At 39.4% G+C, this 13583-nt stretch overlaps 1 protein-coding gene across 4 annotated transcripts; it reads left to right on the forward strand.

Moving 5' to 3' along the window:
- The first annotated feature begins 422 nt into the window (after positions 1–422).
- On the forward strand, positions 423–13261 carry MAEL (maelstrom spermatogenic transposon silencer). 4 transcript variants are annotated; one of them, XM_084509802.1, is made up of 13 exons: positions 524–620; positions 1080–1192; positions 1409–1492; positions 3516–3618; positions 5452–5607; positions 6122–6163; positions 6749–6876; positions 7860–7914; positions 8446–8587; positions 9776–9838; positions 10697–10829; positions 11093–11171; positions 11960–13261. In XM_084509802.1, the coding sequence occupies exons 3-13, from the start codon at positions 1430–1432 to the stop codon at positions 12073–12075; spliced, it is 1080 nt and encodes a 359-aa protein (XP_084365928.1). In that variant the 5' UTR covers positions 524–620; positions 1080–1192; positions 1409–1429; the 3' UTR covers positions 12076–13261. The 4 variants fall into 4 exon arrangements, with proteins under 4 accessions (XP_084365926.1, XP_084365925.1, XP_084365927.1 ...); XM_084509800.1 differs by lacking the exon at positions 1080–1192 and having other exon boundaries at positions 423–624; positions 1419–1492; XM_084509799.1 differs by lacking the exon at positions 1080–1192 and having other exon boundaries at positions 423–620.
- The last annotated feature ends 322 nt before the right edge of the window (positions 13262–13583 follow it).

Genomic DNA, 13583 nt, shown 5'->3' on the forward strand with positions numbered 1-13583 from the left:
CCCCCAGGCCACAACAGGCCTCTTACTACACCGTGCTGCCAGGAGCAGCAAGAGTACGGCTCCTCCAGGGGAGTTTGAGCCAAGAGCAGGGGGTGACCCCAGCCCAGGCAGAGCAAAGTGCATCCCGGGGAAGCCTTCGTTTCCACGCAGGAACGCAGTGCCAGGACCAGCCGAGGACCACATGTGGTCACTGGCAATAACAGACTGCATTTTTATTGTGTTTCCATCTCGGCAGATGCCGGAAGACCTATTGAACCGGACATTAGGGAGAGGAATGCTTGCAACCCCAAACAATGCAGCAGAAAACATAACAAAACAAACCAAAACGCCACCTGCCACTCTCTGCTGCTGTGGCAAGGCACTAACCCCCATGCTCGCTCCTCGCCCGCTGCCGGCCATCCCGGGGCTGTCACCGCCTCCCGGGGGAGCGGCTGGGCATGACGGCCACCTCCCCTGCCCACCGCCCCCAGGCGGCGCCCACCGCCCCTATAAAACGTGTGTTAGGAACCCAGCCCACTCCTCCAGCAAACGCCGGTTGCCAGCAGCAAGGGCAGGCCAGGAGGACAAGGATAGGCCAGGAGGATAAGGCGAGGCTAGGAGGAGGAGAAGGAGGAGGCCAGGCAGGTGGCGGCGGCCATGTCGTGCTCCAGGGGCTTCCGCAGCCCCTACTACTTGTTTGCCCGTGACCAGCTGCCCAAGCTGCAGCAGTGTGGGCTGCCCGTGGCATGCGTGGCCGACGCCATCCCACATTGCGCCAAGGACTGGGGGGTGAGGGCAAGGGAGCTGGGCTGAGCCCTACTTTTAGGAGAGAAGGGCTTTGGGTTAACGCTGTTATGTTGGAAGGGGGTAGGAGGGAGGGCAACTGTATGAATTTTGCCCCAGCACCTCTTGGTGGTGGCAAACTGACAGCTATGAGTTGATCGTGGCACGTGTGGTGGTAAAACACTGATATGGTGCTTGTGAGAGGGGGAGTTAGGTGGTGTCCCAGCTGCTGTCTGCTTAGCACAGCCTTACCTCTTCAGCCTTGAGCAGCTCTATCTGATTTTGGTTAAGAATTACTCCCACCCTGTCCTCCGCAGCTGCAGGGGAGGACATCTGTCTTGTGGGCAATGGGTGGTGGCACCCCTGGCTGGTGAGAGGAGCTTCGGGAGACCTCCATGCTGTGACAGAGTCAGCTTGCCCTCTTCTGAAGGTGCTCTAAGTGCATGTGCTTACCAGGTGCTCTGAATCAAAGCTTAATGGCTTTGTAAGAGACAGAGCTGCCCAAAATGCTTGATTTGATGATACCAGTTAGCAATTTTTGCAAAGTATTGATAGCTTCCTTTTGAAAAACAGTGTAAAACACTTGATTTGTGTAACTACTAGAAGGAAGTAGTAAAAACTTATTAATAATTGGCTTTCTTTCAAGTTGCTGACAGAAGAGGAAAAGATGGCATATAATGAGAGGGCTCAAAAGTGGAAGAAAAAGAAATCACAGAAGACAAAAAAGGAGGTAAATGCTCAGAAATTAACACCTTTTGGGAAGTGAAGTGTTGCTTGGGTTTGGCAAGGTGGGACACTATAGGAGATTACCTGTACTCCTAACCTCAGACTTCTGGAAATTATGGCTTATGTGGTAGCCCTAAGTATTGTGAAATTTAAACAGAAAATTGTTCTGGTGTGACTTGCTGGTGGGAGTACTCTGTACCTCTTTAAATAACCACAGCTTGTTCTTCTTACTCTTTTAGCTACTAAAATGTTGTTCTCTAATGGCTTAGTTTTATGTTTAGCAGTATTTTGCAGTGTCTGATTTAAAATGTGTTTTATTTATAATATGGTAAATTAGCATGGTTTTTAGTCACAGGTTTGTGTTACCTTTGCTTTGTGGATGTCCTTAATTTAGGTCATTCTTGTCTGATAGCCTGAAAGTCAGTACATTTTACAAGCAGCTGATTTGGTGTTCTTGAGTGAGGGGCTCGGTGGTAGACCAGGTCAATGAAATGTTACAGCCTGCACACACACAAAAAAAAAAAATTGCTTGCCATTAGTTTTAGATTGGTTTGATTATGGAGAAAATAGTGGTGAAGGACAAAATCTCAATGTAGGAGTTAGTAGTTAGTTTTCTGACTACACCAATGTTCAGCTTATAGCGCTCTCCCAGCAGGTCCCTGAAGTTTTCCTTGGAGTTTGAATTATGTAAGGTGGCACAAAGCTTATTTTATTCCTGTCTTGGTTGTCAGCATAAAAACTTCTATGTCAAAGCAAAGAGCCTGATTCAGTATGTGGATAATAATGCATTTACTTCTTCATTCTGTATTACTGTATACAGGCCATGAATTACTGGTGAGGGTAAGTCTTGGGACATGAAAGTGATAATGTGACAGAGAATGGTAGGATGACTGTAGTTTGGAGTAACTAGTAAATCTGGATTAGTTGAGTTAATTAATTTGGACTAGTAAGAACATGTTAGGCAGTGTCTTCTGATTTGGGGGCCTGCATATATAGGAAAAGACTTAAAATATGATTGTGTTATTTTTAGCAGGTGAGGGGTGTATAATTAATGAAGTTAAATGTTCATACATAATGGAGAGCAACACGAAACAACCACTAAGTCATAAATGGAGATGCATATTTTGTTCAACACGAGGTAGCATTTTAGAATGCTTTAATCAGGAAAAGAATAATTGCTTTACTAAAATAAAGCATATCATCCTCATTGCCTGCCAGTGGAAATACAGGACTGTGCATTTGAAACTGTGATCTTATTTTATTACTTGTACTTGGGTACACAGGAAACTACAGTTATTTTGCATAGTGAAAGGTCTTGGTCAACTTTTGAAGATGACCAAAGCTAACATGGGTGGGACTAATTCCTCCTTTTAAATAGCTAAAACTGATAACTATGAGAGCTTGTCAGGCAAAGATGATTATCTGGAATTTGTGTACCTAGATGTGGATGTTACTCACAGTTTGGGCCTTGAATGATTGAATCCTGTAAGCCTGTCATGTGTCTAGGCAGGTGCCCAAATCTCCCTGCCTTCTTAAAAGCATGCATGAATGTGCAATATTTTACTTAACAGGCCTGTGAGCCCCTCTTACTTGCTCTGTACCAGTCTGATGAATTGAGGCTTTACCAGGTTTTCATGAATGCCATTCCTAGTCAAAGACAAATAATATTTGTGTCAAACTTTTTCATCAAGTTTATGTATTGTTTGAAATTCCAGTTGGAAGACTTCCTCCTGTGCAACAAGTAGTTGAACCTAACAAAATTAAAACTTTTATACTTGTATTAGATTTTAACTAAATAGCTGTGGTTCTTTCCAGTTGTGAGTTAGCCAAGGTATTAAGACAACTATCCTTTGTTGGAAGAGAAATCTTGCTGTCCCAGTCTGCAAGTACACAGGCACTTGTACATAAATGATTTGTTCCACCTAGCCACGACTAGTAATGGACATAAGATCTTCCTCTAATAGAACGAGGTGAGGGATTTTACTGGCAGTTAGTAGACTGATTTTTAATTATTTTATCTTTTCCAGATGCCTAATCTGGATCATCCAGCACCTGGCTGTCTGACCACTGTGGTACACAGAGTTACTTCTTTTCCTGATTCCTCTGCTATGTCGTGGAAGAGTGATCAGGGTATACTAATCTTACAGTAGTTGATTCTGTTTGATAAAAGCTTGCTTTTTATAGATATCCTGAGTGGTACCTATACAAAGGACATTTTAATTTTTTTCAATAGCTCTCCATGTCAAGTGTGTGTTTGTTCTTAAAGTAATGGTGTAGGCCTGCAGAAAAAAATAAAAACTTTTTCATTGCATTGAGAGAAGTCAGTGCAAATGTCCTTCTGCCTTGCCTGAAATAATTCTATCCTCTGGTGTTTTTTTTCTTTAGCTTAATGGTTGTATAGCTACTAATACTTTCTTTACAATTCTTTCAAGGCTTTTAAGAAAAAGATCATTCTGACATTTGTAACTTACAAGGGTAACCCAACTTCAGAATAAAGGAATGCTTCTGCCAAGTTCAAAGAGTGAGAAATTGTACAAAGTTTGAGCTTTGATATCTAACAAGTGTTAGAGAAAATGATGACCTGGCCTCTTTGGGAGAAAAAGAGTGGATATGTACTTGGTCAATGCTTTTATAACATCCTGGCTTATTGAAAGAACTCTTGAAACCTAAACTTTTCCTATATTTACCTTGTCTTCAAGTGGATGTTTTGATTGGAATTGAGTAATGAACACATCTGCAATATTTCCCCCAACAAATAATCATTTTTTTCTCAAAAATGGTAAAATGGTAGTGCTTACAAGGTAAGTTAATCAGCCACTTAATGTAAGCTATTTCTGTACTGCTTGCTTATGTCTCTGCTCAAGCTTTTTACTTAAGAAGCTCCTTGAACTGTTCTCAATATTTTCATGGTTATAGAGGGTCAGGGAAGAGTAGCTCAATTTAAAAAGTATAACACCTGTTAGTTTGCTCTCTGCCAGAATCCATGCTTAATATATATAAGAGCATATATATATATATATATAAAAAATATATATTATATATAAATAATATATAAGAGCATAACTGCTCTTATTCAGCTGAAAGTTAAGGGACAACTGAGATGCATTTTATGATGATGCTCCTTAATATTTCTCAGTAAAAATTCTGCATGGTTGTCCATGCCTATATCCATTTTTTCATAAGGAAAGCAGTTGCACCTAAGAGGTATCTCTCCTGGAGCTTGCAGAGATTAAGACCCATGCAAGAGAGCACCAGAATTCAAATTTAGGACAGATGGTGTCGAATTCCATAAAATCTGACCCACAACATCATTTCTGTGTTTAAAAACACAGATACCTCACTATGATACCTCACTATGTAGTTCTCCCTATATAGTAGAATAAATAACCTTTTTTGGTAAGGGCAGAACGTAAGCGTAGGGATGAAATAAATATTTTAAAACTTCATTGGGAATGTTACGTGGCATTCATTGAACATTAAGCTTTAGGGTGTATAGTATTTTTCACAGTAGATTATAAATTTTTTCTTATGCTTTCCTCGGGTATTTTTACCTTCTTCAGGAGTTCATGTAGTGAGAAGTGATCCTTAGTAGAATTCTTCCCATCTCCTTGTACTGTAGGTTAGTACCAGCTCACTTAACTGATCTAACTTAATGAATTGAGCTTGCAATGCTGCTTTCCAGTTAGCAACATGATTTTAGGTCTCCTCACCCTGTAGGACAAGAAGACTATCATAAAAAGGAATAGACTACCGATATGCCCAACTCTTGCATAAGTATCAGTTACCTTGTCATCTCACATGTCTTTCTCCATCTGTGTGCTTCACTTGGTCATTACCGTACTTTACTCAGCTCTATGACAAAGTGCACAAAAGTTTTCACTGGATGAGGTGACTCCAGGATGGCTTGCTGTAACCTCTAGTTACTCTTCTGAAAATGTTTTTTTTTTTTTTTCTTCCTATCAGCTGTGGTTGCAGACATCTTCTATTTCCTGAACATTTACAGTCATGGCAAGCTGCCATCCCACTGTGAGCAGCGCTTCCTTCCTTGTGAGATTGGGTGTGTCAAGTACTCCCTGCAGGACGGCATAATGGCTGACTTCCATCACTTCATAGATCCAGGTGATTTCCAAAGAAGGGTAGACAACAAAGAGTTCATCTTCTGCATTAAGAGGGAGGCTATTTAATGTCAGTTGCTGCTGCCCAGATTAGATTTCTGGTATTAAGACAGGTTTATTTATTTGACTGTAAGTGATTGGACTTCTACTCACAATATCTGAGCAGTGCTGCTTTTTTCTGAAGATGTACTTAAGTGCTAGGACTGCATGAAGCTTCAGGGAGGGTAGAGTAAATCCATAAGGCACTTCTGATATTTGTGCTCTGTATTTCATGCAAGGAACGTATGTCTTGGACCTAAACATAAATGCTATACAATATATACTTTTTTCTCAGATACGTACAACTGAAAATAATTTTTTCAAAAATAGCTGTGGTACTTGTACAGTGCCACAGGGGAAGATGAAGCTGTTCCATTCTCTAAATCAAAATGCGGTGCATAGTTTGGAGTTAAGGATCTGTCATGGTGGTGCTGGATGATGGTTGTTCTTTTTCTCCCCTCCCTTATGTTTTTTTGCAGAAGTACCACCACGTGGTTTTCGGTACCACTGCCAGACTGCTAGTGAGTATCAACAGAGGAAGAGTGGTATGCAAGAGTGTTCAGTTTGAGACTTGGCTTATCTGATCTATATCTACTTGTTTTGTACATCTTCTGGGAGGTTCTTTCCTGGTTTATCTTTCTGGGAACTTCATCTCAAGTTTTGACAAAAAAGGGGTGATAGAACAGCTTGTTGCAGTCACTTTGCAAGTTTCTTGTATCCACAAATGGCAGAGCTCTTGACTGCCTTGTTTCCCTTGTGCTCTTAAGCAGTGTTTATACATTCCAGGTTGTTTCTGTTAGTGCACTTCCTCCCCTTTTGTGCAGAAGGAACAAACTTGGCCCATGTTACCCTATGTCAAATATTTAGATAATGGCCTTTTAAGAGGGAGTAAGTGTGCGTGTCTGCTCACAGCCCAGACCAACTAGTCTTTTGCTGTCGGAAGCAAGGTTTTGATAGTTTAATCACGGATATCACAGATGCTGCCTGTAGAGAAGAGGTGTGTGTGTGTACATGCATGTATATAAAAAGATACAAAGGGAGGTTGGGTGGGACTATCATTTAAAGACTGATTTCTCGTAACTTCCCCCCCCTTCTACCTTCATTAGGTGATGCCACTCATAAGATCCCTATATCTGGATTTCATCTTTCACGTACCTGTTACCCAGTTGTCTTACGTGAACTTCTCGAGTTTGCCCAGCCAGACGGAGGTGGTTGGCCTCGCTTTTTCTGCAGGGTATGGTCAAGGTCAAAGTAAGGCACTCTAAATTGAAATCTGTAAATTTTCTTCCACTGGACAATCAAGGGAGAGACTTCGCTCTAAACCATAATCAGCTTGTTGGGGCAGGGAGGGGGATTTCCGAGTTCTAGTATAGGAAGAAGCAGTCCTATTTTAAAAGTTCAGTGATTTTTAACTTTCTTGTAGTGATTCTGGCTTTTTTCATTAAGAAAAAGTAATAGGGAGCCTGAATAAGCAGAATTCCTTTTTTGTTTTTTCTCCCACACCCACCCACTCACATGTACTCCCACCCTGTTTAGGAAAAGAAACTAGTGGTTTTATAAATTAGACTGAGTTTTTTGCCTTGTTATTTTCAGCCTGCATGTCTGGTTCTAGTGTAGTCTAATGTTTTGACTTAGGTTAAGGGTTTTTAAGACTGTACTTAAATTGATTGTGCTGAATATTAGTCAAATAATCTGGCTTTTCTAGGGCTGTTTTCACATTTTAATGTCTTTTTTTTTGCCATGAGAATACCATAAATCTTAATTTACTTGTTTCACTGAGTTGCCAGTGTATGAAACAAAACATTGGGGTTCAGAGGAGTTCAAGCTTCATGATGACTATTTTCATTCTATTGAAGCCTGATGCTAATTCATAACAGGAGAAGAGGATCAAGATCTTGGATTCCATCCATAAATACAGGACTCTGAAGAAATGTGCATGCAAAAATACTATACAGCAGTTAGTGGAAATAGCTGTAGCATGGGTTAACTGTTAACTTGTTCCCAGATGTCGGTCAAATTTCTCCTAAGGTTTGGTTGTAAGTCTGCCTTGCTATTAGATTCCAAGTCAAGGGAATTTTCAGGAAGGTTGTACACAAACATTGTCTTTTGTTTTGGAGGTGACTACTTAAGGTACAGCCAGAGGTGTTGCAGATGTCAAAATTCTATACTTTACTTGTATATACTTCTTGAAAGTGACTGAAATTTTCTTTTCTCTAGTCTGATGACAGATTCCGAATAACCTGGTGTCTTGAACGAATGGCTAGTGTAGCAGGTGGGAAATCAACCTGTTTGGGCCTTATTATGTAATTATGGATTAGTCAGGAGTTCAGGTCTCAAAGGTTTCATAAAAGCTGGTACTGATAGCTAGAACTACTTGGTGTGCTACTCCTTCTTTTCCTCCAAATAACTACTGTGTGGTCAGTCAGCTAACTGGGTAATGAGCACATCCACAGAACAATGCACTATTTCTTGCTCAGCCAGTTAAAGGAGCAGCAGTGACAGTGAGATTACTGTGAAGATGTGTGTGGTAATAGATGGGAAAGCTAACAGCTTCTGAGGAAAGACGGCCTGTAGGTAGGCTATATAATTACTGAGGAAGAGAAAATTGTGGGAATACAGGACCTGCTTTGCTAGGAAGCCAAATGTTACTAATACAACTAGTGGAATGAATAATTTGTTGAGGTTTACATTAGCTTTGAGGTTCAGTGAAGAGGCTGAATAGTGAACAAGGACTAGCTGAAAAGTGTGAACATTCTGCTCAGCTGGCTTTTCTGTTCTGACCTGGATCTCCTCTGAGCTACAGGCATTGAGAGCCATCTGGAGCTTCTTACTGTGGAAGACCTGGTAATAAAACTGTACCAGAAGAAATATCAAAAAGAGCCATCCAAGACTTGGGTGTGTAGAGAGCTAGATGCTGTCTTGTGGGATTTTTCCAGTAATACCAGGTATGTTGGCTTCTTTTTTTTGTGGAAATGGGTATTACTCTGACATGTCTTGGTGTCCTACATACAGCTTATGCACTACTAGGCTAAAATCTCCAGCAAACTTCTAATCAGAAATGCTTTTTATCACAGTGTGACTGCAATAGGAAATGTGAAATCCATGTTTTTCAAAAAAAAAAAATGTGTGAAGATTGATGGCTTTCACATGCTGAGTCTGGGGCCTGGTTAAAAAAGGGAATTAAATATATTGTGATACTTAACTGGAAATCATGGAAGTGAGAATATTCAGAATCTAAATTGTAATTAGGATGGGACGCTAGCTGTTACTACGTACCTCATGCTGCAACTGTGATGAAGGCCTAGGTATGCATGCTAGTGGCAGTAATCAAATTCTTAAGCTTAAGAGTTAAGTGGGATCTTTTCTCCTGAAGGAATGCTCTTTGTACAGCTCTGGAATGCACTTACTTTGTCAGATTGGTGTTTTCTTTCTTTCCCTACATGTCTTGAACAGAATTCTTGCTCCTTTTAGATCCTTGTGTTTCTACGAAGAATCAATATGTAGTTAGTGGTGTTGCAGGGGAATATTTAGCACTGATGTCGTTTACTAAGATACATACCTGAACTTTTTACTCTTACTGTTTTAAGTAAGAACTAGTAATATGATCTTTTTTTTTAAACCAACTAAAACTTATTCATAGTCTGTTTACGGTGTGGATTTTGAGATCACTTGTAAATCAGTGTCACTCTTTACATCTGTATTGTCAGTCATTTTTCCATTTCCATGAGTATCATCACAGTAGTGGGAGACCTTTTCAAGAATGGAATGGAAAAGTGTACTTTAAAACATTAATTTGCAGGAGGAGGTGGGGTTGCTCATACTAAGAGGAGCTATCCCACTTTAATGGGAGGCTTCTAATTGTTACTTTTAAATTCCACTTATCTCATAGGATTCTCTCTTCTTCCTTTTCCCTCCCACCCCAGTGTAAAAAGCCACTTAAGCACAGTTCTTGGCTTTACATAAACCAAATCTTTGTTACTGAGTGCTGATCCTATGTGAAATTTAAACTGTATATTTTCACTGAGAGAAAAGATAACATCTTGAATGTTGGCTCCCGTTCCTTCTGACCATACCAACTATTTGCATTGATTAATGGTACTTCTGTAATAGACCTGAACTTCATTTTTATGTAGGTGCAAGTGGCATGAAGAAAATGGTATACTTTTCTGTGCTTTGGCATCTTGTAAGAAAATTGCGTGAGTATTGTACAGGAGTTACCTACAGTATGACAATTCTTCATTTTGTTATAGACATGTGCTTCTTGGCTCTGGCTTTTGTGACTGCTTTGAGCGCCATGGTTCTAAATCTCAAGCTTTATTTAATCCTTCTGCCTCCAGGTCTTTTCTATTTGTGGCTTTAATTTTTGTTTGTATGTTTTATGCTGTATTAGCATTTAAATGTAGTGTAATGTCTGTGATAGTAATGTCTATCACTTGGTTTGTATTTGTCCTATCGCTACCTCCACTTACTACTGGAGAATTGGGAGAGATGCTATTAATGTTAAAACTTGCTATTTTTCTTCAGATGTTTAATAAACTTGTTTGGTGGGAAATTCTCAGTTTATTTTAGTCCATCTCTACTTCTGATATTTTCATACTGTTCTACATATAATGTAGAGGTAAGCATAAGCTTACCTAATCTGTTAGGTGGAAGGGGGAAAAGCAAGTAAGTAATTGTGGAAACAAATGCAATTAAAGATCTTGGTCAATAGTAATAACACTATTTGTAAGAAATAGTAATGAGTAGTCTTTCATTTAAAAAACCCTCCTGTTATGTATTACTGTGCCTTGCCAGAAACTTTATTTTCACATTAAGTGGCTGCATTTGATAGTGTAGGGAAACAGTTGTGTTATTTTCAGGTGTAGTTGTAGAATAAGCTGGTGGTCTTAGAAGGATGCAGGGTCACTATCTAGCTTCTGTGACAACACCCTGCCCTCTGTCATCTCCGTACATCACAGTCTGTGGCTGTGATGAACTAAGAATGCTGTGCTTCTGTTAAGCACTACATCCCTCTTAACAAAACTTCTCTTGATTTCTTTATTTTCTTGGTCAAGTTATTGCATCAGTAAATCTTTAGCTGGTGTGTATGGAGTCCCACTGACAGCCACTCACCTACCTCTTCAAGACTGCGATACCAGTGGAAATAGAAATATCAATAGGGTAATACTGGATGCTGGACGTTTTCAGGTCAGTTTCTTTAAATTAGTTTCCTGTGTTATTTCTAGTTAACTTGGGTGTTTTAGACAGAACAAACTGGCTGATTTCAGAAGATCTGTTTTCATTTTGGATGCTGTCTTCTGTGTAGTGTACTAGGCAGACTGAGAAAACAATCTGTAGGTGGGCTATTTTTTGTGGTCAATTTTGACTAACCCCTAGGTATCATGAATAGCTGGGCATATTTCATTTTGGAAGACAAATCTATTGTTTTACATGTTTGTTTCTTCATACAGAAAATGAAGGCTGAGAGTTCTCAATATGACAGATACGCTGTTTCTCCAAGTCAGGATCAAGAACATGTCCCTTCTAGTTGTGAGTTTGAGATTTCTCCATTTATAAAGGGAAAGGGTATTTAAACTTAATCCAATTGCTGCTTTTTCAAATTTATGGGTAGAGAAGATGTCTGTCAGTGATGTAAAGGTTATTTAGCTCTGCATGAGCTTACTATAGAGAGTATACAGTTGCAGATATCATTCAAATTCTGAAGATGAAAGAACTGCCCTTTTCTTACTGGACAGAAACTTATGGTCAGAAAGTCTATCTAAACTTAGTTTTCTTTAAAAATGTTGTTACTGACTTAAACTCTCATTTTCCTGTTATGTGAAGTCCCTTCTTACATGCATAGGCGCTTTGCGGCAGGGCCATCTTTAAAACACTCTTTTGCTCCTAAGTCATGTGCAAATTCAGGTGGTATCTGTTGTAAGTATTCTGTTACAACAGGGCTTTTAAAAACTGCTTATTTAAGGTCATCTTTTTGGAGCTAAGATGTTCCTAATAAAAAGCATGTGCACTCAGTTCATCTGGGCAATTCACGGTTAATCTTCAGAGAGGAACAGAATAGAGTTTAAGACAAGTAAGAATTCTGAGTTTGCAGCTTATTTTCTGCATGGAAAATACATACTGAATTAAATGCTGAAACTGTTCCAATTATAAATTGTGAGATCGTGGACTTGATGTTTTCGGAGGACAGAACATGGCTCTCATTTCTTGCATTAGGACTCTTGAATACATTCAGCTTTACAGCATATGAAGGATAATTACATTAGTTTATGCAAGCTTTGAGGGCTTATTTCTTTTGTAAGCTTTATTTAATTTAATAGGTGATTCTCCATGTGATGTGAAGACTTCTTTTTATGGAGCAAGTACCACCCGAGGAAGAGGGGTTACTCGATTGCTGGAAAACACATGTGATCTATACAAGTCCTTCAACAATTGAAAATCTTCTTTACATCCAGGACAGCTGCACATTGTTTTTTTCTCGTTTCCCTAACACAACCAGCAGTTTCTCCTGACTGCAGTTAGTCATCTTATGTGCAACCCTTGATGGTTCATGTTCTTGTTAGAATGATAAAGCTGTTATTGAATGTATTTTAAAAAGATCTTGTTTATTATATACAGCAAGACATTCTGAAAGAACCTGGCAGTTTCATGTTCTAAAAATAAATACCATGCTAGTTGTGTTTCTTAATGGATGGAGTGCAAATTCAAGATTAAATACACAATGTCATTGGATTAGAACTCTGTAGTGGCAAGTGTGACTTGCTTTATTTCTTCTTTAATAACCTCCTTCCCCTCTTCTGTATGCGGAAGATAAAGTTTCAGTGTATAACAGTCCCTCTTCAAAATATGGTGGAGGGGAGCAATGGGGGTATGACAGGATGCTCTAAGGGAATTAAGTGTAATGGTCTCAAATGATTGTGCTTCATCTCTCTTCCACCCATTAAGAATTTGAGTGGTCATTCAAATTAAAGCAAAAAAAAGCAGATTTTCTATGAAGTGTCTTGGAAAGTATGGTGGCAATTCTATTGATTTGATAGTTCTTCTGTAGGCACAGTGTATATATCAGGAACATGGCTATTTTCCCCTTTGCAGTAGTTTTCAGCAGTTAAAAAAATGTCCCTTAAACTCAGAAGGAATGTAGGTGTTAATGGCTGGGTTTAGTGGGTTTATTTTTTTTATGTGCACAGTTTTGAGTTTTAAGGAATGTCAAAATCAAACATTGATCTGCAGATGTAATCTTGTATGTTTAATAGGGCTGGGACAGATACCAGTTATAATTATTTGAGCGGCCATAAAAACTGGGAGACTGACATATCATTGGGAAGTTAGATGTCCCATTTCATGGAGATTCAAGCCTTGGACAAGCCCCTAAGAAGTTGTCTACTACCTTTCAGCAACTGATTCTTAAAAATAAGAGATCATTTTCTAAGTTGTTTTTACATCTTGTTCCAATGGAGGTCCAGTTGTGAAGTACTATTTCCATAGCAACTAACTGTAAGAGGAAATGATTTCATTCCTTGTAGGAACTGAAAATGAGTAGCTCATCTTTTTGGATGATAGGCAAAAAAAAAAGTCAACACATTTATGAATAAGCTTAAGCATGCTAATCAGTATGTTAAAAAGGCCAATTGCTGGTTTAGTTGGAAACCCGTTAAAGTTGCTCTAAGGCCATTTGAGGGCTGCCTTCCAGTATTACAGGATCACTGAGCCATTTTGATGTCCCCTACTTAAGAATTGGTTGTATCATTGAATTTTCTTGTATGATTCTGTATTTCCTTGCTTTGAGGTGGTTGTTCTACCTCCCAAACTTCAGCAAATTAAGGACAATAAACCTTGAAGACTGAGATTTACCAATCTTAGAGGCATCTGTAAGCCTTGTAACAGGGTCAGAGTGTCTACTTATTAGTGGTAAAGGCTTCTCTGCAGTGGAATATGGTTGAGTTT

The sequence above is a fragment of the Aythya ferina genome, assembly GCF_964211825.1.
Source record: "Aythya ferina genome assembly, chromosome: 1".
Lineage (NCBI taxonomy): Eukaryota > Metazoa > Chordata > Aves > Anseriformes > Anatidae > Aythya > Aythya ferina.